Consider the following 26,701-nt stretch of genomic DNA (forward strand, 5'->3'; position numbering starts at 1 on the left):
TATTTTAACATGTTGCTATTGACTGTAAACGCGTTTGTTCGCGTCACAGCGTGACGTGCGCGCAGCGCTGCGGGAACGCGTACAACCGACCGTCGCCGCTCACACACGATGTGAGGTACGATCCTAAACTCGCGTTCGACATCATCGTGTCTAAACTCATCCCATCATCCATGGCGACGCCGTGGAGATACGACTCGAGCGCGCCCGGAACGCTCGCGTCCACCTCGGTGACGTGCGACGTCACGTTGACGTTATACGACGCCCCGCTTGCGCTCAGTGCGTCGCAAATCTGTTCGGCAAACGTCGGTAAGGGTACCGATGACGCTGTGCTCTCCGAAGATCCCACCATTTTCGCCTTCTCGGCGTGGTACATGGCGAAGAATCTCGCGTCGTGGCTCTGTTCGGTGAAGGCGGCGATGAAGCCCAATCCACCAGGTCTCAACGCGGAGAGGAAATTCCTTAAAGCTGCGTGCACCTTACCCCTCGGGACGGTGGTGAACCCGAAAGCGCTATATACGATGTCGTACTGCGCGCCGAGAGATGTGAAAGCGGCGAGCGTTGACCGCTTGAGCGCACCAACTCGAAACGGCGGCTCGAGCGATTCCGACGCCAAACGAAGCGCCGCCTCGGAGACATCCAAAAAGTCGACCGAGACGCACAACCGAGACATTGCTGGATCGGTCAAGCGCTCGCGCATCTTTTCCTCCGTTATTGCGGATAGAGTACGACAGAGAGAGGCGGAGAATGTACCGGCACCGCACTGCGCGTCGAGCGCCGTTAACGCATCCGACGGCAGCGCTCGCGAGGCGTTGAAGCGACGACTCAAACTCGAAGCATCGTCAAAATACGACGATTCCTCGTCATAGTCGGTGATTTCATCTTCATCGTGGCCGTCGCCGTCCATGATCGAGCTCGCCCCGTCATCGTCGTCGTCCACTGCGGCGTTCACTCTGTCACCACCGCGAACTCGCTCGCGCTGCAGCGCCGCGAATGCGCTCCACCAATCGTGCTTCGACGTCACGGATTCCACATCCGTGAGCGTCGAAGCACAAAACCCGGGCGTTCTTCTCAAACGGTCGCGTTTGGGCGTATCTTCCTCGAGCTCGATCATCTGCGCGATCGCCACGTCCGGGACTTCCGCCGTAACCGACGTCTTCGCCTCCGAGCCGTAATCGCTATAAAAATCATCCACGTCGGAAACGTCGTCGTCGTCGAATCGGGACGATGATTCGTCGTCCTCATCGTCATCATCGAAGCGTGAAGATTCATCTTCGGACGTTCCGTCACCGGTGACGATCGTGTCGTCATCCTCGGAATCGATCTCGAGCAGCGGTTTTCTCGCGGATTCATCGTCGTCGACAGCCGCGCGAGACGCAAAGCCGTCGCGAGCGCGCGACGGTTCTTCGTTCGACGCTGAAACGGACTCGTTCGATCCCAATAAGCGCGCTTTTCTGGACGCGCGATCGACCGCTCGGGACACGCGTGAGATTTCGTTCGAGCTCACGACGCCGACGTTTTCCATCCAACCCGCTCTGAGCAACACGCGTCGCGTCGTCGCCTTTACGAAATCCTGCGCGGCAAAGGAAACGCACGCGAACGCCGAGACGAAAACCACGGTTGGCCAAGAGATGGAACGCAAAGCGTTGAACGGCCAATTGGCAGCGAGCATGCACGATGCCGTGAGCGACGTCGCGAATGCGGAGACGAGTAAACCTCCCGGTCTGCGTTCGACGAAGGACGATCGCGTCCGGGCGCTAAACGCGCTCATCGCGTCGGTGAGCGCAATCTTCAAGAACACGCACATTTGCGCCTTACCGAACGCCACTGTAGGATCATCCGTGGTGGATTTCGCGAATGCGCCGAGGGAGACGACGAGGAGGGCGATCGAACCGAGCGCCGCCGTGGAGCCGCTCGCGACGGCGACGACGACATCCGGCGCCAAGCGCCATCGCTCGGGTAATCGAGACGGTGAGGCGTGATCGTACGCCGCACCGATCACCACGAGATCGTCCAGGGCAAGGACAACGCATAACGCGATCACTGGTAAGGTGAATGTGTCCGGCCACGTCGAGTCGAAAGCTTTCGGCGACACGAATAAGGCTCCCATGGCGAAGAATCCCAAGATGTGCGCCGTACACGTCGCTCGGAATGCGACGTAATCACGAACGCGCGCAAACATGACGCGAGACGCTAGCACGGCGTGCGCCAAAACCGCCAGGGATGGTACGGCGAGCACGACATCGGCGGCGCACTTTGCGGCGTCCGTGGCGTCCCTGGAAACGACGCCCACGTGCGATAATCTGAGCGCGGCGACGTCGCTCGACGAGCCGTCGCTCACGAGACCTACGACGTCACCCTTGGCACGATGCGCGCCGATCAAAGCGCGCTTATCCTCGGCTAGCATGTTCGAATAAGCGTTCTGCTCGTGCAATGCGTCGCACTGCGTGGGCGTGAGCACGCTCGTTCGAAGCGGCACGTACGGGACGTCGGACGGCGACGAAACCCCGCTCGAGGCGACGATGAATCCAATCTTTTCGCACGCCAAGGAGCACGTTCGTGCGTCATCCGCGGTGACAATCTTCACGTCCACCCCGAGCGAGGCGAACGCGTGCGTCATCTCGCTCGCGTCTCGCCTGCGAACGTCCTCGTAAATAACCAGTCCCATGGCGACGAAGGAGTCGTCGTGCGTCTTTGACGCCGCCACCACGAGCGCTCGAGAAATCGCCCCGCGCTGCGCTCGCGATTGTAACCGCTCCATCGCGTCCGTCATTACGTTTCGCACTTCCTCGCCGTTCGAGCACAGTTTCAAAGTCTCCTCGGTCGGACCTTTGATGACTCGAAACGTCGATCCGTCGCGCCGTCGCACGACGGATTCCGCGAACCTTCGCCCGGACCTGGCGTCGAAGGGTTTGTGCGCTTCGAGCTCGTATTGCGCCAGAGCGGAGACGTCAAAGGCATCTAGAATCATGGAATCCACCGCGTTCGTCGACGGCTCGTTCCATCTCGTCGCCAAAGCCGCCGCGGTCATGACGTCGTTCTCGCTCACGCCTTGTAAAAGCGGCACCGTCGGGACGACGTCGTCCAATTTCGTCGCGTCCCGCGTTAAAGCACCCGTTTTGTCCACGCACAGGACGTTCATCGAGGCTAAATCCTCCACGACGCTCATCCGCGTCACGATCGCCGATTTCAACGCCAACGCCCGAACGCCGAGCGAGGTCGTCATCGCCGTCACGGTGCGAATCGCCAGCGGCGTCGCGCTGATCAAGAGCACGACGGAAAAAGCGAGCGAGCGGAAAAAGTCACGCCCGTCGACGATGAGATATAAGAAGACTGCGAGCGTGATCGCCGCCCCCGTCGCGGCGCTCATTCGCGTGACCAATCGCACGTTGTCGTCGAACGCCGACGTCTCCCTGCGCGCGCGCTCGCGTTTACGCACGAGCGACGCCGCTCTACCCGCGAACGTGTTCATTCCAGTGCGCACCACGAGCGCTCGAGCGGTGCCTCGTTTCACCACGCTCCGCATCAACAACGGCTCACCCGTCGTCGCTTCCACCGTGTGTCGTTCGCCCGTGATCGCTGAGTTATCCATCGTCATCGGATTCGGGCCGAGCGAGACGCAATCTGCCGGGACAACCTTACCCGGCGACAGCACGACGACATCGCCCGGAACGAGCGTTTTCGCGTCCACGATCGTCGCCTTGGAGTCTCTGATCGCCGTCGCCCGTTGTTCCAACGAATTCGTGAGCGCGTACGAAGCCTCGATCGCGTCTCGGCGCTCGGCGTGCGACACGTACGCGTTGCCGACGATTAAAATCGTCAAAATCATCGCGTTGAACAGCGGATCATCCGTCGACGTCGCACGCGCGTTCATCGATCTCAACAACTCGAGCGCGATCGAGAACACGGATAACCGCAAGGTTGGGTCTCTGATTTCTCTCCTCAACGCGGCGCCGAACGACGCCGCCGAAGCCGTCGCCGCGGACGCGCGCGCGTTCGACGTCCGCCTCCTCGACGACGCCCCCGTACCCCCCAGGAGTCCCCGCACGTACCCCCCGACGTCGAATCCGCTCCCCGCCCCCCATGAATCCTCAATCTCACCCGTCCCGCTCTCGTTCGCGCCGTATCGCGCCAACCGCCCGCGCGCCTCATCCGTCGACAACCCCCTCGACGCGCTCGTGTCCAAATCCTCCGGATCCACCGTCCCGTGCCCCCCCAACCCGGGTCCACCCAACCCCGTCGCCATCATCGCCCGCGCGACGCGTTCGACGTCCGAATCATCGTCGCCGCCGTCGTCCTCCCGCGCCGCGCCGCCGTCGTCGTCCCGTCCCGTCGCCAACGCGCGCAGAAACCCACGAACGCCCCCGCTCGAAGCCCCGCGCGCGTTCACGGGCGTCCACGCGCGTTCGGCGTCGTCCAGCATGCGCTCGTACGCGTCACCGTCGAGCGCGCGCGGGGTTCGGTCGTCGGTCGAATCATCACCATCATCATAATCATAATCATCATCATCACCATTCAGACGTCCACGCATCGTCCACGCGCGCGCGCGCCCGCGCCCCGACCGACCCCGACCGCGCCCGCGCGATGAAGGACGCGGGAGACGCCGCGCGCGTCCCGCGCGCGAGTGCGGCGCGCGCGAGTCCATCGCGTGGGTGGTACGTACATACATTATACACATATACCCCATGTAATGTACACACGAGGCACGCCACCACACCGATATACACCGACACCGGACACACGACGTGTATTCTATAGAGGAATCCAATATACACTATGTACACGTATAGTATACAGGTATACCCTATGTCATATAAAACACACCCCCTGGCGGCGGCGCGCCCATCGCGCACACGTGATACCACAAATTGATCTACACTACGACACACACCCGCGCCCCCCATCCCGCGCCGCGACATGGCGCTCGCCCTCGCGCGCGTCGCCCGTGCGCTCGCCCGCGACGTCGCCCCCGTCGCGCGCGCGCGATCGATCGTCGATGGAATATGTCTCGCGTCCTACGCCACGTCCGCGCGCGCGGTGGACGCGATACATCGCGTCGTGGATGCGAAAACATCATCATCATCGACCGCGCCGCGACGCACGGGGGCGATCGGGATAAAGTGCGGGATGACCGCCGATTGGGACGCCCGAGGGTGCCGACACGCCCTCACCGTGGTCTGGCTCGACGGCGTGGAGGTGGTGCGACGGACGGGGCGGGACGGGGCGAACGGGTACGACGCGGTGCAAATCGGGTACGGCGCGCGCAAGGCGAAAGGAGTGACGAAAGCCGAGCTCGGGCACTTCGTGCGACACGGGAGTGGGATTAAACGAGGTTTGAAGGAGTTTCGCGTCTCGCGGTGCGGAACGCTGACGCCGGGGACGGTGATCACGGCGGCGCACTTCGCGGCGGGGCAGTACGTGGACGTCGGCGGGACGACGAAAGGGAAAGGGTTTCAAGGACCGATGAAACGGTGGGGGTTCGCGGGACAGCCCGCTACGCACGGGAACACGAAGAAACATCGCGCGCACGGGTCGATCGGGCAGTGTCAGGATCCGGGGCGGGTGTTTAAGGGGAAAAAAATGGCGGGACGCATGGGCGGACGGCGGCGCACGGTGCAGAGCGCGTACGTGTGGAAGGTGGACACGGAGCGGAATTTGTTATACATCAAGGGACAAATTCCCGGAGGGGCGGGGACGGCGGTGACGATCAGGGATGCGCTGAGAAAGCCGCCGAAATTGGGGGAACAAGTGCCGTTTCCCACGGCGGGGGACGACTACGAGCGCGGCGTCTTCGTCGCGCCGTTACTCGGGAAAGATCCATTCGGGAACGATGAACCCGCGCGGCAACGCGCGTGAGGCGTCGACGCGGGGACACCGTGAGACGTGGTCGCGTTCTTGTAATGTACTGAATCACACGCGTCGTCGTCGAGCTACGAACGCGTTCGCTGAGACGTCGCGCGCGGCGCGCCGGCTCGTCCTCGTTACCCGTCGACGCGTTCGCGACGACGTCTCACCACCCATCGACGCGCTCGCGACGACGTCTCGCCGCCCGTCGACGCGCTCGCGACGACGTCTCATCGCCCGTCGACGCGTTCGCGACGACGTCTCGCCGCCCCTCACGCGTCGTCCGCGTCCTCTCCCCCGAAGACGAGCGGACGTAAAATATCATACGTCTTCGCCAACACCGCCGTCTTGTAACACAAAAACCCACAAAACGTCGCGCCGTACGAAAAATCAAACGGCAACGCCAAGTGATTCCACGCGCTCGTCCCGATCACCAACGACGTCGGGACTAACAACCGCTTTTGCCACAGCGCCCGCGCGTACACCCCGCGCACCTTTCCCAGCGCCCCACCGAGCATGGCCCACACATCCGTCACCGGTTCGTACACTAAATTCCTCACGTAATCCTCCTCCGTGATCCCACCGCGCGAGGCGTCGATCCCATCGACGTGGTCTTCCAACATCTTCAGGTACGCGAGCGCCGCGCATCCGCCGAGCGCCGCGCTCAATCCCGCCCCGACGCCGTACCCCAAGCCGCAGTACACCGCGAGCGCGCCCGCGTGCGTCGTCGCGGTCGATCGCAGGTCTGTTTTCAGCGCCGCGTACGCCGCGTCGGCGTCCGCGCGCGCGTCGGCGGTCGTCGACGTCGTCGCAATCGATGCGTCATCGTCGGCACATCGCGCGCGTCCGTCACGCGTCCATCGCGTCGCCCGATGCGCTCGCGGCGTCGACGACGGGCGCGCGCGCGAACGCGCGGGCGTCGGCGCGGATATCACGCGCGCGCGCGCGGACATCGCGCGCGTCGTCGCGCGATGGCGATCGAGCCATCGGTCATCATCGTAGGTTTAGGGTTCAGACAGGTTTCATCCTAGGGTTTAGTTCGTCGCGTCGTGCGACCGATCGACCGCGACCGCGTCGTACAGCGCTCGATTTTCACCAATCACGGCCCACACACCGCGGCGCACGCGTCGCGTCCGCTCTTCGCGCGCGCGCGCGCGACGACGCGCGCGATGCCCCCTGGCGCGCGGGCGACGCGCGCGATGACCTCCGCGCGCGCGCGTCGCGGCGAGAAGTCCAAAACCGGCGGCTTTTTCACCCGCCATCGGTCGGTGTTCCTGTACGTCCCCAATCTCATCGGGTACGGGCGATTACTCGCGTGCGCGCTCGCCATGGCGCGCGCGTTCACGGACGTCAACGCGTTCACGATGCTCTACGCCCTGTCCTTCGCCTGCGACGCGATCGATGGGGCGTGCGCGCGCGCGTTCGAGCAATCATCGACGTTCGGCGCGGCGTTGGACATGATCACCGATCGCGTCGCGACGACGGCGCTGTTGACCACGCTCGCGTGCGCGGACGAGAGGTTTCGTTTAAGTGCGATTGCGTTGATCGCGCTCGATGTGTCGAGTCACTGGATGCACGATCGAGCGATGACGACGCTCGGGAAGGCGTCGCATAAGGATGTGGGCGGGACGCGATACGGATGGATCACGCGGTATTACTACGAATCGAGGCTCTTCATGGGGGCGTGTTGCGTCGGCGCGGAGGTCATGTACGTCAGTTTACACGTCTTGGCGATCGATCCGACGGAGCGAACGCGGACGTGGGTGTGGGTGATCTCCGGGGGGACGGCGACGTTCGCGCGCTTGGCGCGCCTCGCGGCGCCGCTGTGGGCGGTCAAGCAATGGACCAACGTCGCGCAGCTCGTCTCGGCGTGTCGGATTTTAGCCGCGAGTGATGCCGTGGAGACGTGATCGACGTGATCGGCGCGTGAGGTCGGTCGGGACGTCGGACGTCGGGCGAATGACGCGAATGCGGTCTGAACGCCTCGGTCTGAATATTCGGCGCGTCGGACGCGCGAGGCGTCGACGACGCCCACGCCATCCAGCGCGTCGACGACGCGCTTCGAGATATCTCTCGCGCTCGTCGGACCGACGAACGGACGAACGGACGCGCGCGTGATCTCACACGGAGGCGCGAACGTCTCGCGCCGCGCCGCCGCCGCCGCCGCCGCCGCGTCGCCGCGCGCGAGCGCCATCGCGACCTCGATCGCGCGCTCGACGGTTTTCACCACCACCACCTGTCGTTATAATCGTTTAAAATCCCCGACGCCTCGCCCGGGGCGCATCTCTCGCTCGCGCGCGGCGTCGTCGCCGCCGTCGCCCGCCGCGCCGTCTTCATTCCATGCCGTCACCGCCCGCGTCCACGTTCGCCGTGCTCGACCTCGCGCGCGCGCGCGCGGGTGACGCCGACGCCGACGCCGACGCCGACGTCGCGATCGCCCTCCTCGCGCGAGAGGACGAGACGTGGACGCGCGTCGACGTGCGTCGGGGGAGATTTCCGAGCGATGCTCTTACCGACGCGCTCGCGGGCGTCGTCGTCGTCGGCGGGCGGAAGCGCGTGGTGGACGACGCGCGTGCGTCGCCGGGCGGTAGCGCGCGCGCGAGCGGCGCGCTCGCCGGGGGCGTGAGAGGCGATGATGATGATTTCGATGATGATTTCGATGATGATGATGTCGACGCCGACGCAATCGCCTGGCTCGCGCGCGCGCGCGCAAGAGCGCGGTCGGTTCCGCTCAGAGTGTTCGCCGCCGGCGCGCGCGCGCGCGCGATCGCGCGCGCGCTCGGGAAGACGCGCGCGGACGCGGACGACGTCGATTCCGGGACGACGGCGTGCGCGACGTTTCGCGCCTCGACGTTTCGCGCCGACGACGCCTTCGCCGCGGCCTCGCGCGCGCTGGGGTCGTCGACCGGGACGACGTCGATGTCGACGTCGAGCGCTGGGCTGGAGACGAGCGAACGCGCGCCCGATGGGTTCGTCGCGACGGCGACGCGCGACGGCCGCGTCGAGGCGTGGACGTCGGCGGACGGCGACGCGATGTGCGCGCGACGGGCGCCCTGGGACATGATCGCGACCGCGACGACAGATGCGAGTGATGACGACGCGTTTTTCCTCGCGTACGTCCGCGCGTTCCTACGGCGTGGGACGTTACGCGAGGACGAGGACGGGGCGTATTTGGCGGCGCGGCGGCGACGCGCCGAGGACGCGCGCGCGTCGCACGCGCGACGACGCGACGACGACGCGTCCACGCCCGCGCGCGGCGTCCACGCGCACGACGCGCGCGCGCGGGTGGACGGCGACGCCCGAGCGGTGGCGAAGGCGTCGAGCGCGTTCGCGGCGGCGGCGCAGGCGTCGGCGGCTGAATTCGACGCCGCGCGCGCCGAGTTCGCCTTCCTCGCCGCCGCCCACGCGTGCGCCGCGCGCGAGTACGACGCCGTGGGCGCCGCACTCGACGACGTCACGCGCCTCGTCGAGGTTTTGCGCGCCAAGGATGACGTCGCGCGTCGTCGGCTCATCGTCGTCGACGCCGTCGAACGCGAGTTGGAGACCATCGAGCGCGCGTGTCGCGCCGCGAGCGCCGCCGTGGACGATCTCGAGCGCCGTCGCGACGCTCTCAGCCGTCGCGCCGGATCCACGCCGACGTGACCGCGCGGGACGTTCGCGTGACATCCGCGGGTCGTCGCGTCCGCGGGTCGTCGCCGCCGGCGACGACCCGAAGCGCTCGCCGCGGCGTCCACCACGCGCTTGTCGACCCTCTTCCCCCGCGCACCGTGGTCTCGTCGCGTGTAAAACACACCAGGACGCCCAAATACGCCATCGCTCGACCCGCACTACCGCTGACGCGCGCGCCGTCGTCGCCGCGCGACCCGACGCCGCCGCGCGTCGCGCCGTCGCCCCACATCGCGATGCCCACCGACGCCCCGACCCCCCCGACCGACGCCGAGCGCTTCGAGCTCGAGCTCGAGTTCGTCCAAGCGCTCGCGAACCCGGCGTACGCGCACTTTCTCGCCGTCGAGGGGTTTTTGGATGACGATCGACTCATTCAATTCATCCATCATCTTCAATACTTTGAGCGTCCCGAGTACGCGCGATACGTGCTCTACCCGCACGCCCTGGCGTTCCGACGGGCGCTCACGTCGAGGCGGTTCCGCCGGGCGATGGCGAACCCGCGGTTCGCGCGACGGTGCGCGGAGACGCAGCGCGCGACGTGGGCGCGCGGACCGGGACGGGGCGCGCGCGACGTCGACGCGTGATTCTTCGGTGCGTCGACGTCATCGGCGGGTCCGTCGCGTCGTCGACGGGCGCGGCGATGTCCGCGGACGCGCGCGGGGCGCGCGCGCGCGGGAGAACGAACGACGGGCGCGGTGGGGGACGTGGGCGGGACGCGGGACGGCGGGACGGCGGCGCGAGAAGAGGCGTCGTGGTGTTTCGACGCGGCGCGCACGACCGCGCGTCAAAGAGCGATCCACCGCCGTGGACGACGTCGTACGCGTTCGATGCGAACGTGTTGGCGTTGAACGGGGCGCGCGAGGGCGGAGCGAGGGAGACGCGCGAGGCGACGCTGGAGGCGACGCTCGAGGTCGACCCGTGCGGGTCGAACGGATTCTTCGTCGACGTCTCCGTCACCGGATCCGTCGCGATGCGGTGCGCGTGCTGCGACGAGACGTTTTTACACGACGTCGTGAACGGACGATCGGGGACGACGAAGGATTCGGCGTCGACCCCGTGCGTCGCGAAGGTGTGGCTCGACCCGGACGCGGACGAAGACGCGTTCTCGGGCGAGTACGAAATCTACCCGTTTCCCCTCACCGTCGACGCCGTGGACCTCACCCCGCTCGTCGCCGACACCGTGCGCGCGTTCGGCGTCCCGGAGGAGTTCGTGTGCGAGGCGTGCGCCGCGGACGAACCGCGCGTCTGGCGCGCCTGAGCGCGACGTCGGACGCGCGCGCGCGCCCGCCCTCGGCGTCGTCCACGTCCCGAGAGATCGCGCGCGTGTAAAATACCAAATCGATGTAGCATCGATCGCGACGACGCCGACGCGACGACGTCGGCATCATTTTTCGAGCCGTCGTCCGCGTCCGCGTCGTCCGCGTTGAAAACCAACAACGCCGCCGCGTCGCCGTCGCCGCGTCTCGTCACACGTCGCCCCGCATGTCCCGAGACCACGACGACGCCCCCACGCGCACCGCCCTCGACCGCTTCGGCGTCGACGTCTCCCACCAAGAGATCTCCCGCATCGTCCAAGAGCTCGAGGAGTTGTACAAGAGTCAACCCGGCGAGTGGCTCCCCGCGCGCGGCGTCGCGTCCTACCTCGCCGCCGAGCTCGGGTACGAGGACGAGGACGAGTTCGAGGACGCGTTACAATCGACCTTTATGGATTTCTTAGCGAAACTCCCGACGATCGAGGTGCGAGAGATCGCGAGCGAGCTCGCGCCCGGGACGTCCCGGACGTGTCTGCGCGTCGTCGACGACCCATCGACGCACGCGCGTCCGCGCGCGCTCACCCTGCGCGTGGCGACGCGGGATGATTTATGGCGCGCGCTGAGCCTGAGCGCGAACGCGTCGTGGGGCGTGCCGGAGATTGATTTCGACGTCGGCGGCGACGTCAAGCGCGTCGAAGACAGCGTGTACAATCACCTCGCGCGCGCCGTGTTCACGCTCGAGCGCCACGCCGAGGCGCTCGCGCGCGTCGACGACGACTCCTCGGACGCGCGCGCGATCGCGCGGACGTGCGAGGGGTTACGTGGATTGTTAGATTTGGACGCGCCGTGGACGTTGGTCGTTCGGGACGTCGACGGTCGATGCGCGTTCAAACCGAGCGATGGCGTGGAGATTCGCCTTTTGGACGACGACGACGCGCGCGTGTGATGATTCATTGTATCTCTTTTCGTTTTGCCATGGCTCGGAGACGCGCGCGCGTGGGTCGATGCGCCATTCGTCGTCGCCGCGTCGTCGCCGTCGCGTCGACGCGTCACGGCGTCGACGCGTCCCGGCGTCGCTTTCGTCGTCCCGCGTCCGTCATGCGCGCGTTCGCGGGCGTCCTGGGGCGTCGCGCGGTGATTCGCGCGCGCGGCGTCGACGCGTTCGACGTGATTCAGGTGCGACGCGAATCACTCATGAATCATTCATGAATTCATCATTCGATCGCCGGTATTCGGCGCGATCGCGACGACGGGCGACTGACCACGGCGCGCGGAGTAGGGCACGATGACGTGTGACGTCGCGCGATGTGGACGCGCGACGTACGGCGCGGCGTTGACGCCGAATGGGAAGATTGTCGTCGACGCGTTCGTCGCGGCGCTCGACGGCGACGCGACGCGCGGGACGGGTGAGTACGTCCTGGACGTCGACGCGGCGAAGATGGATGAGGTGCGATGCCGTCGTGTGATCTCCCGTGACGCGCGCGCGGACGATGGTTGGAGACTGACTGACGAGCGCGGACGCGTCGACGGGGACGATAGACGATGAAATGGTTGCGACGGATGAGTCTGCGGAAACGATGCGTCGTCGAGGACGCGCGCGAGGCGTTTGACGTCGTCGTGTCGACGCGCGCCGAGGATGGCTTGGCGCCGGATCCGAGGTCGCGCACCGCGAGTGGGGTCGCGCTCGGGTTTCGAGGCGTCGCGGCGAAATCGTCGTCGGCGGCGCGCGAGGACGCGACGTTTTTACACGCGAGTCACAGAATCGCGCTCGGCGTCGGGGAAGGGTACGAAGAACTCGGGGGGACGTTTCCGTTGGAGTGTAATTTCGACGCGTTGGACGCCGTGAGTTTTTCAAAGGGATGTTACGTCGGACAGGAGAACACGGCGCGACAACGATTTCGAGGCGCCGTGCGCAAGCGCGTCGCCCCCGTGGTTTTGCGTGAGGGCGTCGGTCGTGAACGCGCGAGGGAGTTGATCGGTCAGAGCGTGGTGAACGAGCGAGGCGATAGGGTCGGTGAGGTCATCGCGAGCGTGGACGGCGCGCGGGCGCTCGTGCGCGCGCGCGTGCAATTTCTCAGAGACGCGCTCGGCGACTCGGACGGCGTCCTTCGTCTGCGCGCGGGCGATCACGACGCGACGTTCACGGTGCCCTCGTGGTGGCCCGAGAGTTACTTGGCGAGCGAGGATTGACGTCATCGCGCGCGTCGAGACATTTTTGTGAATTTTTAACACTCGCGCCCCTCGCGCGGGGCGGATTCGTCTACTCGTCGTCCTCGTCCACGATCAACGCGCGCTTTCGCCGTTCCTTGGGTGCCGCGTCGTCGTCGTCGTCGTCGTCGTCGTCCGCGTTTCCTTGGTCCGCGGCATCGCTCGCGTCTTCGCCTCGTTCCGCGGCGCCGCCGACGTCCTCATCCGCCTCCAAAAAGTCGGCGTCCATCTTCTCCGCGTCCTCCGCGCCGCCGTCGCCGTCGTCTCTGCGCTCGTAATACGACTCCGTGTACCCACGCATGGACTGATGCCGCGATTCCCTATCGTCTCGCATCATCTTCTCCTGCTTACGTTTCAGCGCCAATTGTTCGCGTTCCGCCTTGACCAACGCCGCGTCCACCGCCTCCTTCTCGCGCTCGGGGTCGACGCGAGAGACGTGTTGCCTCGTGCGCGTCGCCCGCGATCCGTGCGCCTTATCCACTCGCCTACTCAGCGCTCTGTGCGTCTTACTCTCCAAACTCGCCGGCGCGAACGTCATCTTCGTCCGCAACCGCTTCCTCGCCTCCATCGCGCCCGGTTTCCGCGCGTACAGCACGGAATCCGCCCCCTCCGCCGTCGCCCGCTCCGTCACTCGCAAATGTTCATCCCCGATCACCAAGTGCGTGGTCCCGTCGCCCCACCGCACGAACCGCGCGTTCGTCTCGACCTCTCCCGTCACCGGATCGATCCTGTATCGTATCACGTTGAGCGCCGCGTCCGCGTCCTCCGCCGTCGACGCGTCCCGTCGCCACGCCCCGTCGCCACGAATTCCCAAAACATTCGTCCGTCTCGCCGTGACCGCCGTCTCCTCGAAATCGCCCTCGGATGGATCGTACGGAATATCAATCACCACCTCCTCCGCGCGCGCGGTCGGCGCGTCCGTCGCGTCGTCGTCCAGGGCGCGATCTTTCACACGCTCGGTGGACGCGCGATGCGTCGCCGCATCGTCGTCGCTCCCGTCGCTATCGCTCCCGAACACGGCGCGTAAGACGTCGGGTCGGGACATGGGTTTTCGTCGATCGTTTCGTCCACGCCGCGCCCGCCGCGGGACGTCGCGCGCGGTGGGGCGCGCCGGATTGTCACGATGTCCCCATCGCGAGGTCACGCACATTGGCACACATGTGGATGTGGGTGACTACGTCCTCGGTACGGCCATCGACGCGACGCGACGCGGCGTCGAGGAGCGCCGCGCGGACGCCGACCGAGGGTCACGAACGATCGTCCCGCGCCGTGGTCTCGGTGATCACGCACTCGTTCCACGCGTCGGCGCCGTGGACGACTCGGGACGGACCGACGAGGACGAAGCCGGCGCGGAGGTAAAACGCCGTCCGCGCGGGCTTACACAACAATCGAATCGAACGCACGCCCGAGGTCGCGCCGCCGCCGTGGGCGTTGAATACCCAATTGTGCGCGTACTCGCGCACGAGCGTTGAACCGTGACCGCGGCGTTGAAGATGACGGCGGACGCACACGGAGTGTATCGCGAGCGTCGAGCCGCCGACGACGTGCGCGCCGGGTCGCATGGATTCCGCCGTGAGCTCGTCGCTCGGTAAGAGGGTTCCGCACACGTAGCCGATGATGTCACCCGGCGCCGCGTCGTCTTCGGTGGTGGCCTTGGCGACCATGAAGAACTCGTTCGCCTCGCGCGCTCTGAATTCCAACGCGGCGTCGCTCGCGGCTTCATCCGCGGGGTACTCTCGACGTTCAATCTCCTTGATCGTCTCCAGATCCCTCTCGGGGTCGCACCGAGTGAAAATCATCCTCGATTCCACCGCGCGCGCGCCCGGCGTCGACGCTCGATTCGCGCGCGCCGCGACGCTTTTGATTGGAATTTGAAATTTTCAAATTCAAACCAATCCTCGCCAAATCTCAAACCACCGACGACGCGACGGACGATCGACCGTCCCGTGCCTCCCGTTCGATCCCTCGACGACGCCTCGGCGGGAGTCGATCGACCTCACGCGCGACGCGCCGCGGACTACGGCGAACACACCGACGTCTTCGCGACGATGTTTTCCACGACGCCATCGATGCGGGCATCCACGGCGCGTCGACGCGTCGCCCGGCGCGCGCGTCCGAGCGACGCCGCCGCGCGTCGTCCCGCGTCATCGCGCCTCGACCCGCGCGCCCGTTTGACGCCCGTTCGACGCCCGCGCGAGGTCTCGCGCGCGCCTCGAGAAAACGAACCGGCGGTGACGGTTCACCTTCTCGAGGTCGCCTCGGCGTCGACACCGCGCGACGCGCGCGCGCGACGGGCGATGGAGCTCTCGATGCGGTTTCGAAATTTTGGCCTTCGAGCGCGCGTGCGGTTCGGGACGGGACGACGGGCGACGCGCGCGCGCACGGTGCTGCCGACGCGCGAGCGCGCGGAGATGACCGCGCGCGACGCGGATGCCTCGGCGCGTGATTTCATCGCGCGCGCGGCGAGCGGGGACGAGCGGACGACCGTGGACGCGGACGCGGACGACGCGCGCGATGCGGTGACGCGCGGGACGGCGGACGACGGGGGGGAGACCGGTGCGCATGTCGTACGAGGTGCTCGTGCGCGCGACGGACGCGCGACGGGCGTGGTCGGTGATTCAGCCCTTGATTTGTCCGCGCGACGCGCGGGAGGCGAAAATGTGCGTCGATGCGATGTCCGCGATCGTCGAGTGCGACGTCGTGGACGGTGAACGGGTGACAGGCGCGGTGGTTCGACAGAAGTCCAAATGGCGGCACGGCGCGCTGATTTCGGGCACGAGCGTGACGACGACGGCGATTGAGACGGATGCGGAAAACTTACGCGCGACGTTCGATGTGGACACCGAGAGCGGAGACGAGCGCGTGAGCACGCTTCGGCGCTATCGCGGATCCACGGATGTGCGTCAGGTGGATGACGATAAGCTCGCCATTCGGATGCGCGGAGAGGCTCGAATCGCGCGCGCGTCGGGATTCACGGGTAAGCTCATTCGTGACGTCATGCTCGGCGCGATGCGCTCGCAGATGAAATCGAGTCTGGTTGATCTCGGAAGAGCGCTCGGATCGGGCGAATCGGTGTCTGCGTGAGCGCGCGCGAGCGCCGGAGAATCGTCGCATTCGCGCGACGTCGTACATCGCACACGTGCTACGTCATTTACATCATCGTCTATCGGCGTCGTAGTACGCCTTTTCTATCCTCGTCCTCGCGCTCTTCGTGTGTTCGAGCGCCTCGGCGACCCGACGCTCTCGCGTCTCCGCGCTCTCGAGCGCGCTCTTCGCCCGCTCGAGCTCAGCCTCGGCTTCGCGTCTCGCCTTGCTCTCCGAAACGACTTCGTTTCGAGACGATCTCAAATCCTCCAAAGTCTTCTCTAATCGCGTCTTATACCCCAACTCCGCGTCCAAGTGCTGCGCCCGCATGTCATCGATCCTACGTTCGAGCGTGACGACGCGCTCGGCGAGCTCGACTCGGCGCGCCGCCTCCGCCCGCGAGCGATCCGCGTTCCTCTCGCACGTCGCCTTGAGCGATGCGTTCGCGTCGTACGCCGCCTTTAACGACGCACGTAATCTCTCTCGTTCGCTCTCGAGCGTACGAACCTCTTCACGAAGCGTCTCACGCTCGACGTCGCGCGCGTCCCGCTCGCGTCGCCGCTCGGCGTCACCCGCCGCCGCGTCGTCGTCTCGCCGACGCAATCGACCTCGCACGCGCTCCAATTCTTTCTCTAAGCCCTCAATCACACCCATCATCGCCGCCGCCTTGGATTCGCCCTCGATCGCCCCCTCCTTCCGTCCTCGCTCGCGCGCCGGCGCGACGTCTCGTTCGGCGCGTCGTCGCCGCGCGCGCTCGACCTCCAACGCCTCCTCCAACGCCTTCTCGCGTTCGCTCGTTCGAGATGCACGCTCGATCGCGCGTTCCAGCGCCTCCGCGGTGTCGATCGACACCCGCCGCTCCGTGTCGAGCTCAATCGTGAGCGCGTCGATTGTCATCGTCGACGTCGCGACGTCCCGCGCGCGCGCCTCCGCGTCGCCGGACGTTCGCTCCAACGCGCCTCGTAACTCGATCATTTCGCGATGCACGGCCGATAGTTCGGCGTCACGTCTCGCCAGGGCGATCGCGAGCGCGTTCAACTCCATGGAATGGACGTGCGCGCGCGCGTCGTCGTCGTGACGTGTGATTTCATCATCAATGTGACTTTTGAAATTTGACACGTCACGAAACGCCTGCGAATCGACGTCACGCCGCTTCGACGTCGACGTCGATGTTCGCATCGCGTTGCGCTCGCACCGATCGAGCGCGCGCAGGAGCTCGCGTTCGAGCGCCTCGGTGCGCGTGAGATCGCGAGGCATTGTATGGACGAATCGCGGTGTGCGCGCGAGGCGCGGCGCGCGGCGAAGGCGAATGAAAACTGTATACTGTATGTACTGACACGCGAGCGCGATCGAAGCGCTCGCCCGGATGTTCTAATTGTTAATGCACACGGAGAGAGCTCGCGGGCCGCTCCTAGTACGGGACGCACCCTGGGGCGTGGCAGAAGCTCCACGCCTTGATGTCGTGCGTCTCGTGCACCTCAACCGCCTGGTAACCAACCTTGGCGAACCCTTTACTCCCCGTGCTCGCGGTGAAACCGATGTAGGCGTTCCCGTCCGTGTCTAAAATCTTCGCCATGTCCCGATCCTCCACGGCGACCTGGAAGACGTAGCGATCCATGTCGTCGATGAAGACTTGAATCTCTCCCGGGAACTCCTTGATGATGTTGTAATCAACCGCGCTCGCTTGCGCCGGGTTAAACGCGGGCTGTTGCATGTCCATGAACGTTTGCACTTCATTGAGCGTCGCGTTCGCCGTCCCCGTATTCTCCAGATGGGCCTCGGTATCGTCGACGATGGATACGACCCTGCACATCTCGCCGTCGTCGGGGAAGCCCGACGTGCCGGTGACGACGGCTTGCGGAGAAGCCTCCGTTTGATCCCGGTTGATCTTCACCTTGACGTTCGCCTTGACGCGTCCACCGTATCCGAACTCGAACCCAGTTCGCAGTTCCGTCTTGAACTTCGTGCTCGTGCCCGCGAGCTTGCGCCTATCGCTCGCAGAGACGTCGGTGGTGGTGATTTGCCCCGTACCGCCCTTCTCCGTGGTGAACCCCCGCGTGTACCTAATCTTCACCGTGTGCGTGAGCGCGTCCGCCAACGTGGGCACGCTCGGCGTGCTCCCGAAGTGCATGCCTTCGAGATCGTCGCTGTGATCAGCTTTGAGGTCTTCCACGGCCGAACCCCACGGTTGGTTGGCGTACGTTGGCGACGTGCTCATGAAGACGCCCACGTGATTGTCATTGTACGACACGTACTCCGTGGCGTTGATCCACCAGTGTTGCTTCCCTTGCTTCGGATCGCGGCGTTCGACGTTGTAGAAGGTATCAAATTCCACGGCGAGCGATTTTTTCAGGCCGTTGACGCATTGCGCGGCGGAGCCAGAGTATCCCGCGGAGTCCACGATTGTGGATTCGCCGTAACCCAAACCGTCACCCGGGCACCCGACAAAACCATGACCCGCGTCGGCGTGGGTGGGGTCGTTATTGTCGGACGCTCCGCAAAGCTGGTACTTAGTACCACTGATAGGTTCGGGGTTCGCAGTGTCGGGCTCATCGCACGCCCAGCCCGTGTTCGCGTGCACAGACGTGACATTCTCTTGACGGTTGTCGTTGGTGATGACAAAGGCGAAACCGTCGGCACCGTCGCAAATCTGATCGCTGCCACCGCACTGCGTCGGAGCGGTGATTTGGAACTCAAAATTTGTTTCGAATCCGTCCCAGATGTGCACCTTGCGATACCACCAGACCGCGCCGACGCGTTGCGACGTGCGGAAATCGTCGCTCGACTTCCACGGACTCCCGCCGGCGGCGCCGTTGGTGCGCGCGTACGCCTCCGTCAGGCGCACGACATGCTTTGGCGAAGCTTCTTCGTTCTCCACGACGTGCGCGTCACCGGCGAATCGCAGACCGTGCGTGTGGCACAAGACGTTGTAAGAGAAGTTGTTCCCCCAAGCCGTGCGCGCGACGGCGCTGTCGTCGCAGGCAAAAGTTGGAAAGTTAAACTCGAGGTAAAACCTCGCGCTGTACTCGCTCGCGCCGACGGTTTGTGGGTAACGGTTATCGCCCATGACGCCGACCAAGATCGTGTCGCAGTCTGGAGAATCGTCGGTGTGAACGTATGAGCCGAGAGCGGTGGAGTAGAGGCCGCCTGCGGCGGCGCCGCCGAGGACGGCTCGATCCAGACCCCCTCCACTCGACGCCGCACACGTGACCAAGGACTCGTCGACGTCGATCGCCCATGGCACGGATTCGCGCACCGACGTGTGACCGTAAGAAGCCGTCGTCGGTCTCGTGGTACCAACCGTGGCGTACAAATCCAAGTTGTCGTTCACCGTGTGCACGGCGATGCGGAAGTTGTAATCGCCGTTGTCGGGCTTGAGGTAATAGTACGCGTACTGTTGCGGATCGACCACGGAGGAGACACGGAAACCGCAGCAACCGGGGTCGATTTCGCAGTACTTGTGCGACCAGGTTTGGTAGAACGAGTGTAATGGATGCGGCAGATACGCTTGCGGTACAACGCTTCGCTCGACGGTGCCTCCGAGCGTGTGACTGCCGTAGATGCCGGCGGCGCACTTGAGCACCTTGATCGTGGTCGAACCGCTGATATCAGTGGGCGCAGACGAGTGCGTCTCAAGCGTGGCGGATGTATCGCTCAAGATCGCCGTGACTCGAGCCTCGGAGGTGCCGCTGTTACCGTCCCAAATGATGTCGCCGACGGAGAGCTCGGAGGTAAACTTGGTCCCCGAGGTGCCGGTGAGCGTGCCGGTGGAGTAAACCACATTCATGGTTCCAGATAGCGTCACCGCCGGGCGGTTGGAATCAGCGCTATTGGCGGCGACGCATTTTCCGTGATTGTAGCAGATCGGCGGGTTCAAGTTGTCGTCCGCGATGTATCGCTCGCCCTCCGTGGAGACGTAGTAGCGGCAGTTTTCGATATCCGCCACGTGCAGACGCCACTCGTCGCCGTCGGTGAATGTAACGCCGCTCTTGAACTTGATATAAACGCCGATACCCTGAGACACGCCTGAATCTTGAAGTTCGGTCCAGGCGGAGGTGGATAATGTCGCTGAGGCCACGTCGTTGGCGAACGTCTTCCAGTACGTCGTGTACTTGAAGTTGGCGCCGCTGTTGTCGATGATGACTCTCGCCGTGACCCCGCGCGGCCACAAAGGCAACAATCGCGTGAGACCACGGACGTAGAGATCGGTCAGTGTCGTGCTCGATCCCGAGGCCGCGACGAACTCGCGGTTACCCAGGGTGAAAGGTCGATCAATCGTCAGCTCGACGTCGGACTGAATCGAGTTCACCATTCTGGTTTGCCCGCACGCCGTGATGGTGTACCCGGTGCGGAGCTGCGTCAGGAATCGAGTGTCGCCGTACACGCCTTGAGATGAGAGCGAGCCGGCGGTGTCGGCCGTGGTGCCTTGGATGTCGACGAAGCCCTCCTTGTTGTCCCAATTGTTGGAGACGACGCGCTTACCGTACGATCGAATCGTGCCGTAGCCCTTCGTGAGCATCGGATACCACTCCCAGTGCGTCGCCTTGAGCAGAGGCTCGGAGAACGAGTTCTTGAGCAGAGCGAGGTATTGGGAGTAGTCCCTGGTGGGGCTCGAGGCATCTGTGCCAATCTCTTTCACGCCCACGGTTTCCCAGTCGCCGTTGATTTGCACGGAGAGCCAAGGACCGGATTTGTAAAACTTGGCGTCCCACGTCGTGCTGGCGCCTAACTGCGACGCAAAACGCGTGCCTCGGCCGTGAATGATGTGCGTCATCCCAGTCGCCGAACCAGAAGCGTCGACGAGATCGCCGGTGTCGGCGTAAATCGTCGCGCTCGCCGTGCGCGTGTTCAGCGCGGGTTGCGTCAACGAACCGACCGCTTGCGATTGGTCCTTGTAAGTCTCGATCGTCCCGAGACCGACGTTGCGCTTCCCGATTCTCGGTGGGCACGACACGAAACCCCACGTGGAGAATCCACCACCGCCGTTTGCGAACGTCGAGATAGCCGTAGAAATTGGGGCGAGACTGTAATCAACCGTCAGCGACGTATCGCTCGCGATGGCCGTGACCACGCGATAGTGCACCACGCTGCTCGCATCGTACCAGATGAGCCAATACCCAACTTTAAGCTCCTTCGTAAACGTCGTCCCGGACCCAGTGATCGTGAGCGTCTCCGTCGTCGCGCTGTTCGGCCGCGCCGTCGTCGCCGTCGAAGCCTCGATCGACCCGGTGCCGTCCCGCGCCGCGATCCCGAACGCGCTCTGATCCGTCACATCCGTCGGATTCGTCGCCAGCTGCAGCGACGTATCGCTCGTCACGTAATCCACGTCATAGCTCGCGACACCGGGAACTTCAAACTTGGCTCCGGACGTTTCGCCGCGGAACGTTCGAGTGAAGCGCGTGTTCACGCCCGTGACGACGCCGCTCGCAACCGTGAATCGCCCGTGTCCCCCGATCAACTTCCCAGGTTCGATATCATCGATGTGATCACCCGTGTTCACGTCACCGTACCCCCCCTGTCCGTTCGGGTCGTGTCCGCACCATCCGCACGCGGTGTTCGCGACGCACGCCGCGCAATTCGTATAGTACTCGCACTGCGCCCTCGCACCCAGGGCGAACGCGAGCGCGAGCGCGATGAAAATCGCTCCACGCGCGCGCATCGGCTTCGTCATCCTTCCCGCGCCGTTCCCGTCGCGTTCGGCGCGCGAACGAGACACCGCGAGATGGATGTCGATTTAAAATGAGCCGCGGATCGACGATCCGTTTGAAAATCGCTCGGAAAACCTCCGTCGCCGTCGCCGGGCGCGCTCGGAAACGCCCTCGGGTGCGTCGGAGAGGTGCGCGCGCGCGTGTCGGTCGACGACGGCCGTCGCGCGGGCGCGCGCGGTCGTGCGCGGAGGCGCGATGTGTGGACGTGATCACGACGGAGCCGCGGGGTGAATGAACCCTTGTGGGCTGGGCGGGCGACGCGCGCGGCGGAGGCGCTCCGGACGCGTCGGTGACGGATCGTCCGGGGTCGGTCGTCGTGTACAGAGGGTAAAACATCGTTCACACGCGTTGGTCTACTTTTTCTCCGCCGCGGCGGCGGCGGCGGCGGCGGCGGCGGCGGCGTCGACGTCCGCCTTGATTTGGTCCAAGTCGCGCGAAAACGGCCCGGAGGGGTCACCCGTGAGCGTCGTTAAACCCTTAATCGGCTCCGCTTTATCGCGAATTTGTGACCCGACGCGAGGCGATTTCCCAGCTTTCAACGCCTCGCACACCTTCACCGCGGTTTGCGGGGTGAGGTCTTCGTAATAGTTGTACGAGTACCCTTCGACGCCGTTTCTGTAATCCGCCACGGCGATCATCGGCGCGTTGACGCAACACCCCATGCACTCCATCTCTCCCAGGGTAAACGTCCCACACGCCGTGGTTTCAAACTTTTTCACCCCCATCCACTCCTCCAACGCCTTTTCAATCTCTCGGCTCCCTCGCAACATGCACGGCGTCGTCCCGCACACCATGACGTGCAGCTTGCCCATCTTTTGTCGATTAAACATCGAGTAAAACGTCGCCACCTCGTACACGCGAATCGGCGCCACCTCGAGCACATCCGCGATGTGATTCATCATCGCCAACGTCAGGTGTCCTTTATTTTGCTGCTGCGCCAAATCCAACAACGGAATCATCGCGCTTCGCTTATAATTCGACGGGTACCGCCGCAAGATCGCATCCACTTTCGGTCTCACCGACGCCTCGAACGTCCACGTCATCGTCGAGTTATCCTCCGGGACGTCTCGATGCACCATCTGTCCCACCGAGTACGCGCGCGCGCGCGTTCGCGCCGTCGCCACCGCGCGAGCGTCGTTAGGTTTCGTCATCGTCCGCGCGCACGTCGCGCGCATCGACGCGCCGTCGAGGGCGACGCGCGCGGTGGCGTCGACGGCGCGCGCGAGGGCGCGGGCGAGCGCGCGCGCGCGGGGCATCGCGCCCGTCGCGGGCGCGCGGGACGGCGACGATCGCGATCGCGGGCGCGATCTCCCGCCCGTGGTCGCGGTCACGCGTACTGCACGTCGTCGAACCCCATTCGAGGGACACGCGTGGGTCGTACACGTACTTAAGATCGTCGAACCCCATTCGAGGGACACGCGTGGGTCGTACACGTACTTAAGATCGTCGAACCCCATGTGCGGCGCACGCGTGGGTCGTACACGTACTTCACGTCGTCGAACCCCATTCGAGGGACACGCGTGGGTCGTACACGTACTTCACGTCGTCGAACCCCATGTGCGGCGCACGCGTGGGTCGTACACGTACTGAAGATCGTCGAACCCCATGTGCGGCGCACGCGTGGGTCGTACACGTACTTCACGTCGTCGAACCGCATTCGAGGGACAGCACTGGTGCCCGCGCGCGTGGTGCCGTGTACGAGGCAGCGTGATGGGGTTCGACGTGGCGCAATACGTGGTCACCCCCGCGACGCCGCGGTGGGCGCGGCCGGGACGGGACGCGCGCGCGTATGCAACGTGACGTGTACAACGGTGCGTGACGTACAAAGCGTGCGCTCGACGCGCGATCAGAGCACCGTGCGCGTGGGCTCGCCCGCGAACGGGTCGCGATCGGCGTAGACGGGTAAACGGGCGTCGCGCGTCCACGCCCACGCGCGGGCGACGACGACGACGAGAATGGGCACGAGCACGCGCGCGACCTGCGCCTCGGCCGCGTTTGGGAAAATCTTTGCGATGAGCAAAAATGCGCACGCGCCCAGGCACACGGTGGAGGCGTAGAGCTCTTGCTCGGCGTGCATGATGCGCACGGGTTGCGCGCACGCGACGTCTCGCAAGACGCCGCCGAAATTCGACGTCACGAGCGCGCTCAGGACACCGACGAGCGCGCCGTGACCCCTGGCCAACGCGGCGTTCGCCCCGACGACGACGAAACACCCCAACGCGATCGCATCCGTCGCGTTGAGCATCAAATACATCTCTCTCGATTGCCGAATCTTCCGCGACACGCGCGGCCAGAGATAAAACGTGCACGCGCTCGCGACAACCGCCAGCGCCAAATACTCGGGCTCTCGCACCCAAAATACCGGCACATCACCGAACAAGACCTGTCTGATCGTCCCCCCCCCCACGGCGGTCAATAAGCCCACCAAGACGCATCCCATGAGATCCATCCCGCGCGTCCCCGCGGTGATCGTCCCGGCGTGCGCGTACATCGCCGTGCCGAACATGTTCACGAATTTCAACACCCCCGGTATCGTCATCGGCGCGTACACCGCGTTCAACGGCATCGCCCCGATCGTATCGTTCACCATCTTATCCGCCAGATCCAGTCCCGGGACGACGTTGTACGCGAACGCCATGGCGAGGTAACACGCGCCGCAGTACCCGACCGCGACGCCGAGCAGACGTTTCCCATCGATCCCTTCGCTCGCGCGCGCGGCGGGGGGCGGCCACACGCCCGGGGATCGCGCGCGCCCGCCCGCGGCGTCGCTCGCGGTCGATCGCGCGCGCACGGCGACGCGCGGCGAGGCGTCGAGAGTGATGCGCGACGCCCCACGGCGCTCGACGCCGCGTCGACGCGCGCGCGCCCCTTGACGCGGACGCGCGTCGGACAGCGGACGCGACGCGACGCGCGCGGCGGCGGCGCGCATGACGCGCGCGTCGACGAGTGCGGGACGGCGGTGGGGGGCGGCGGGCGACGAGCGACGGCGCGAGGCGGCGTCGACGCGCGAGACGGGCGACGAAGCGACTCGTCGTCGACGCGCGAGACGGGCGCGCGTGCGAACGATGGTTGATGTTTTTGATTAATTCTTCGTCGTCCCGAGGGTCGTGTGAGGTGTTCGCGCGACGCCTCGCGCGGGGACGAGGTCGAGCGAGGCGACTCAGGCGTTGGTGAGCGCGATGACGCCGCACGCCAAGCGCTGCGAATCGTACGGAAGCGCGTCGTCGCGTCGTCAGTCTATTTTGAACGCGTCGCGCACGCGCGTGTGCGGGGATCGATCGAATCGTCGTCGCGAACGCGCGTCGTCGAACACGCACCGCGCCGGCGTTACCCGTCGTCTTGGACGTCTTGCCCTGGGTGCCGATCTCCGACGAGTCTCCCTTGCCGAGGTCATCCTCGAGCTCGTGAATCACGAACGCGCGACCGATGATGGAGTTCGCCCCCGAGAGCGGAATCTGCGAGTCTTCAATCGTAAAATCGCACCCCGTGGCGCTCGCGTCGACGTTTCCGAGATCGCCCGCGTGTCGCACCGCATCCGTCGGCGCGCCGTGATCCATCTTGTTCGGGTTAAAGTGCGGTCCCGTGGACATGCACCCGTTCGTGGTGTCACCGAACTCGTGAATGTGCAAACCGTGCTTCCCCGGGGCGAGGCCGGTGATGGAACCCACGATTTTCGTCGCGCCGTCGCCGTTTTGGCTCAACTTGAGCACGCCGCTCACGCCGGCGGTACCCGTGAGCACGCACACCGCGCGCTGCGACCGTTCCCGCGATCGAACGCGCGTCGTCAGTCACCGCGCACGACGACCGCACGACGACCCGTCCCGCGCGTCGCCCGTCGTCCCGTCCCGCGCGTCGCCCGCCGTCCCCCTCGTCCCCCCCCCACGCGCGCTCGACGCACCTTTTCCCCCGCGCTCGCCCGCGTGACGTGTCGTCCACTCGATCGCGCCCCGCGGTCGCGTCTGCGTCGCGCGCGTCGCGCCCGCGCGTCAGTCCCAGACCCCTCGATCGTCATCATCGCAATCACCATCGCGATCGTCATCGCAATCATCACCCACGCGCGCGCGTCGTCCCGCTGCGACCCATCGCGCGGTCGTCGCCGCGACGCATCCATCGCGTCGTCCATCGCGCGCACCGCGTGAGAGGTCGTCGCGCGAGACGCGACGCGGCGTCGACCGCGAACGCGCGCGATGCGATCATCCTGGCGAGGTGTGACGTCACCGCGCGTCGTCGTTTTCGTGTCGTTTTTTTCTCGGCTTTTTTTTTGTTTTCTCAATCGCGTCGCCCCCGTCGCGTCGATCGACGCGTCGACGTCGACATCGACGACATCGGTGCGCGCGACGCGTGCCCGCGCGTGACCGCGCGCGACGCGGTGACGCATCGTCGACGCATCGTCGACGCGCGCGCGCGCGCACCCGTCGTCGTGATTCGCGCGCTGTGAGACGACGGGAGATGTTCAAAACGAGTCCGTCATCGTCGCGTTCGAGCGTCGTCGTCGCGGCGCGGTGGTGACGTCGTCCGTGTCGCTGCACATCGCGCACCGCTGAAGCGTCGGGGCGCGCGCGAACGCGCGCGACGTGCGCGCGCGCGGTGACGGATCGCGTGGGATCCGCCGCCGGGGCGCGGTGACGGGATGTATTTTTATATGTGACGGTTCATGACTCGTCAGTCGCAGGGGTGATGGCGATCGATCCATCGATCGATTGGCGTGGAAGGGCGCGCGAGGGGGGTTCCGTCGGCGTCGGCGCGGACGTATCGTATTGAACGTCTCATGAAGCCTATGTGTAAACCCCAGGTGGGGGCCCGGTGGGGGCAACACCCTCGGCGGCGCGCGCGCCGTCGCGAGGCGCGCCGTCGCGGCCGTCGCACGCGCGCGCTCGGGAACGATGCGGATGAAAACGATCGCGCTCGCGGCGATGCTCGCGCTCGCGCGCGCGGGGGGGG

The 26,701-nt window shown here is 65.4% G+C and overlaps 17 protein-coding genes across 17 annotated transcripts; 8 read left to right on the forward strand and 9 right to left on the reverse strand.

Moving 5' to 3' along the window:
- Nucleotides 1-43: 43 nt before the first annotated feature.
- On the reverse strand, nucleotides 44-4,528 carry OT_ostta20g00290 (Cation-transporting P-type ATPase; the record flags this gene model as incomplete). The annotated part of the gene is made up of 1 exon (XM_022983232.1): nucleotides 44-4,528. The coding sequence occupies one exon, from the start codon at nucleotides 4,526-4,528 to the stop codon at nucleotides 44-46; it is 4,485 nt and encodes a 1,494-aa protein (XP_022840610.1).
- A 386-nt stretch (nucleotides 4,529-4,914) lies between these two features.
- On the forward strand, nucleotides 4,915-5,853 carry OT_ostta20g00300 (Translation elongation/initiation factor/Ribosomal, beta-barrel; the record flags this gene model as incomplete). The annotated part of the gene is made up of 1 exon (XM_003084367.1): nucleotides 4,915-5,853. The coding sequence occupies one exon, from the start codon at nucleotides 4,915-4,917 to the stop codon at nucleotides 5,851-5,853; it is 939 nt and encodes a 312-aa protein (XP_003084415.1).
- A 260-nt stretch (nucleotides 5,854-6,113) lies between these two features.
- OT_ostta20g00310 (unnamed product) lies at nucleotides 6,114-6,794 on the reverse strand (the record flags this gene model as incomplete). The annotated part of the gene is made up of 1 exon (XM_003084368.2): nucleotides 6,114-6,794. One exon carries the CDS (start codon nucleotides 6,792-6,794, stop codon nucleotides 6,114-6,116), a length of 681 nt encoding a protein of 226 aa, XP_003084416.2.
- Nucleotides 6,795-7,040: 246 nt separating this feature from the next.
- Nucleotides 7,041-7,751, forward strand: OT_ostta20g00320 (CDP-diacylglycerol-inositol 3-phosphatidyltransferase, eukaryote; the record flags this gene model as incomplete). The annotated part of the gene is made up of 1 exon (XM_003084369.1): nucleotides 7,041-7,751. One exon carries the CDS (start codon nucleotides 7,041-7,043, stop codon nucleotides 7,749-7,751), a length of 711 nt encoding a protein of 236 aa, XP_003084417.1.
- A 430-nt stretch (nucleotides 7,752-8,181) lies between these two features.
- On the forward strand, nucleotides 8,182-9,483 carry OT_ostta20g00055 (hypothetical protein; the record flags this gene model as incomplete). The annotated part of the gene is made up of 1 exon (XM_022983422.1): nucleotides 8,182-9,483. One exon carries the CDS (start codon nucleotides 8,182-8,184, stop codon nucleotides 9,481-9,483), a length of 1,302 nt encoding a protein of 433 aa, XP_022840611.1.
- Nucleotides 9,484-9,743: 260 nt separating this feature from the next.
- On the forward strand, nucleotides 9,744-10,091 carry OT_ostta20g00330 (Mediator complex, subunit Med31; the record flags this gene model as incomplete). The annotated part of the gene is made up of 1 exon (XM_022983467.1): nucleotides 9,744-10,091. The coding sequence occupies one exon, from the start codon at nucleotides 9,744-9,746 to the stop codon at nucleotides 10,089-10,091; it is 348 nt and encodes a 115-aa protein (XP_022840612.1).
- A 56-nt stretch (nucleotides 10,092-10,147) lies between these two features.
- OT_ostta20g00340 (unnamed product) lies at nucleotides 10,148-10,765 on the forward strand (the record flags this gene model as incomplete). The annotated part of the gene is made up of 1 exon (XM_022983520.1): nucleotides 10,148-10,765. The coding sequence occupies one exon, from the start codon at nucleotides 10,148-10,150 to the stop codon at nucleotides 10,763-10,765; it is 618 nt and encodes a 205-aa protein (XP_022840613.1).
- A 224-nt stretch (nucleotides 10,766-10,989) lies between these two features.
- Nucleotides 10,990-11,706, forward strand: OT_ostta20g00350 (Zinc finger, ZPR1-type; the record flags this gene model as incomplete). Its single annotated transcript, XM_003084370.2, has 1 exon — nucleotides 10,990-11,706. One exon carries the CDS (start codon nucleotides 10,990-10,992, stop codon nucleotides 11,704-11,706), a length of 717 nt encoding a protein of 238 aa, XP_003084418.2.
- A 152-nt stretch (nucleotides 11,707-11,858) lies between these two features.
- OT_ostta20g00360 (Glycine cleavage T-protein, N-terminal) lies at nucleotides 11,859-12,950 on the forward strand (the record flags this gene model as incomplete). Its single annotated transcript, XM_022983621.1, has 3 exons — nucleotides 11,859-11,936; nucleotides 12,040-12,207; nucleotides 12,300-12,950. The coding sequence occupies 3 exons, from the start codon at nucleotides 11,859-11,861 to the stop codon at nucleotides 12,948-12,950; spliced, it is 897 nt and encodes a 298-aa protein (XP_022840614.1).
- Nucleotides 12,951-13,020: 70 nt separating this feature from the next.
- On the reverse strand, nucleotides 13,021-14,013 carry OT_ostta20g00370 (Leo1-like protein; the record flags this gene model as incomplete). Its single annotated transcript, XM_022983678.1, has 1 exon — nucleotides 13,021-14,013. The coding sequence occupies one exon, from the start codon at nucleotides 14,011-14,013 to the stop codon at nucleotides 13,021-13,023; it is 993 nt and encodes a 330-aa protein (XP_022840615.1).
- A 202-nt stretch (nucleotides 14,014-14,215) lies between these two features.
- On the reverse strand, nucleotides 14,216-14,767 carry OT_ostta20g00380 (Acyl-CoA N-acyltransferase; the record flags this gene model as incomplete). Its single annotated transcript, XM_003084373.2, has 1 exon — nucleotides 14,216-14,767. The coding sequence occupies one exon, from the start codon at nucleotides 14,765-14,767 to the stop codon at nucleotides 14,216-14,218; it is 552 nt and encodes a 183-aa protein (XP_003084421.2).
- A 763-nt stretch (nucleotides 14,768-15,530) lies between these two features.
- Nucleotides 15,531-16,052, forward strand: OT_ostta20g00390 (unnamed product; the record flags this gene model as incomplete). The annotated part of the gene is made up of 1 exon (XM_003084374.1): nucleotides 15,531-16,052. One exon carries the CDS (start codon nucleotides 15,531-15,533, stop codon nucleotides 16,050-16,052), a length of 522 nt encoding a protein of 173 aa, XP_003084422.1.
- A 72-nt stretch (nucleotides 16,053-16,124) lies between these two features.
- On the reverse strand, nucleotides 16,125-17,309 carry OT_ostta20g00400 (unnamed product; the record flags this gene model as incomplete). The annotated part of the gene is made up of 1 exon (XM_022983811.1): nucleotides 16,125-17,309. The coding sequence occupies one exon, from the start codon at nucleotides 17,307-17,309 to the stop codon at nucleotides 16,125-16,127; it is 1,185 nt and encodes a 394-aa protein (XP_022840616.1).
- A 154-nt stretch (nucleotides 17,310-17,463) lies between these two features.
- OT_ostta20g00410 (Legume lectin, beta chain, Mn/Ca-binding site) lies at nucleotides 17,464-21,723 on the reverse strand (the record flags this gene model as incomplete). Its single annotated transcript, XM_003084375.2, has 1 exon — nucleotides 17,464-21,723. The coding sequence occupies one exon, from the start codon at nucleotides 21,721-21,723 to the stop codon at nucleotides 17,464-17,466; it is 4,260 nt and encodes a 1,419-aa protein (XP_003084423.2).
- Nucleotides 21,724-22,113: 390 nt separating this feature from the next.
- OT_ostta20g00420 (Thioredoxin-like fold) lies at nucleotides 22,114-23,016 on the reverse strand (the record flags this gene model as incomplete). The annotated part of the gene is made up of 1 exon (XM_003084376.2): nucleotides 22,114-23,016. The coding sequence occupies one exon, from the start codon at nucleotides 23,014-23,016 to the stop codon at nucleotides 22,114-22,116; it is 903 nt and encodes a 300-aa protein (XP_003084424.2).
- A 590-nt stretch (nucleotides 23,017-23,606) lies between these two features.
- On the reverse strand, nucleotides 23,607-24,689 carry OT_ostta20g00430 (Uncharacterised domain UPF0126; the record flags this gene model as incomplete). Its single annotated transcript, XM_003084377.2, has 1 exon — nucleotides 23,607-24,689. One exon carries the CDS (start codon nucleotides 24,687-24,689, stop codon nucleotides 23,607-23,609), a length of 1,083 nt encoding a protein of 360 aa, XP_003084425.2.
- Nucleotides 24,690-24,920: 231 nt separating this feature from the next.
- On the reverse strand, nucleotides 24,921-26,138 carry OT_ostta20g00440 (Superoxide dismutase (Cu/Zn) / superoxide dismutase copper chaperone; the record flags this gene model as incomplete). Its single annotated transcript, XM_022984009.1, has 4 exons — nucleotides 24,921-24,959; nucleotides 25,078-25,512; nucleotides 25,659-25,719; nucleotides 25,891-26,138. The coding sequence occupies 4 exons, from the start codon at nucleotides 26,136-26,138 to the stop codon at nucleotides 24,921-24,923; spliced, it is 783 nt and encodes a 260-aa protein (XP_022840617.1).
- Nucleotides 26,139-26,701: the final 563 nt, after the last annotated feature.

This window comes from Ostreococcus tauri, assembly GCF_000214015.3.
Source record: "Ostreococcus tauri WGS project CAID00000000 data, contig chromosome 20, whole genome shotgun sequence".
Taxonomy (NCBI): Eukaryota; Viridiplantae; Chlorophyta; class Mamiellophyceae; order Mamiellales; family Bathycoccaceae; genus Ostreococcus; species Ostreococcus tauri.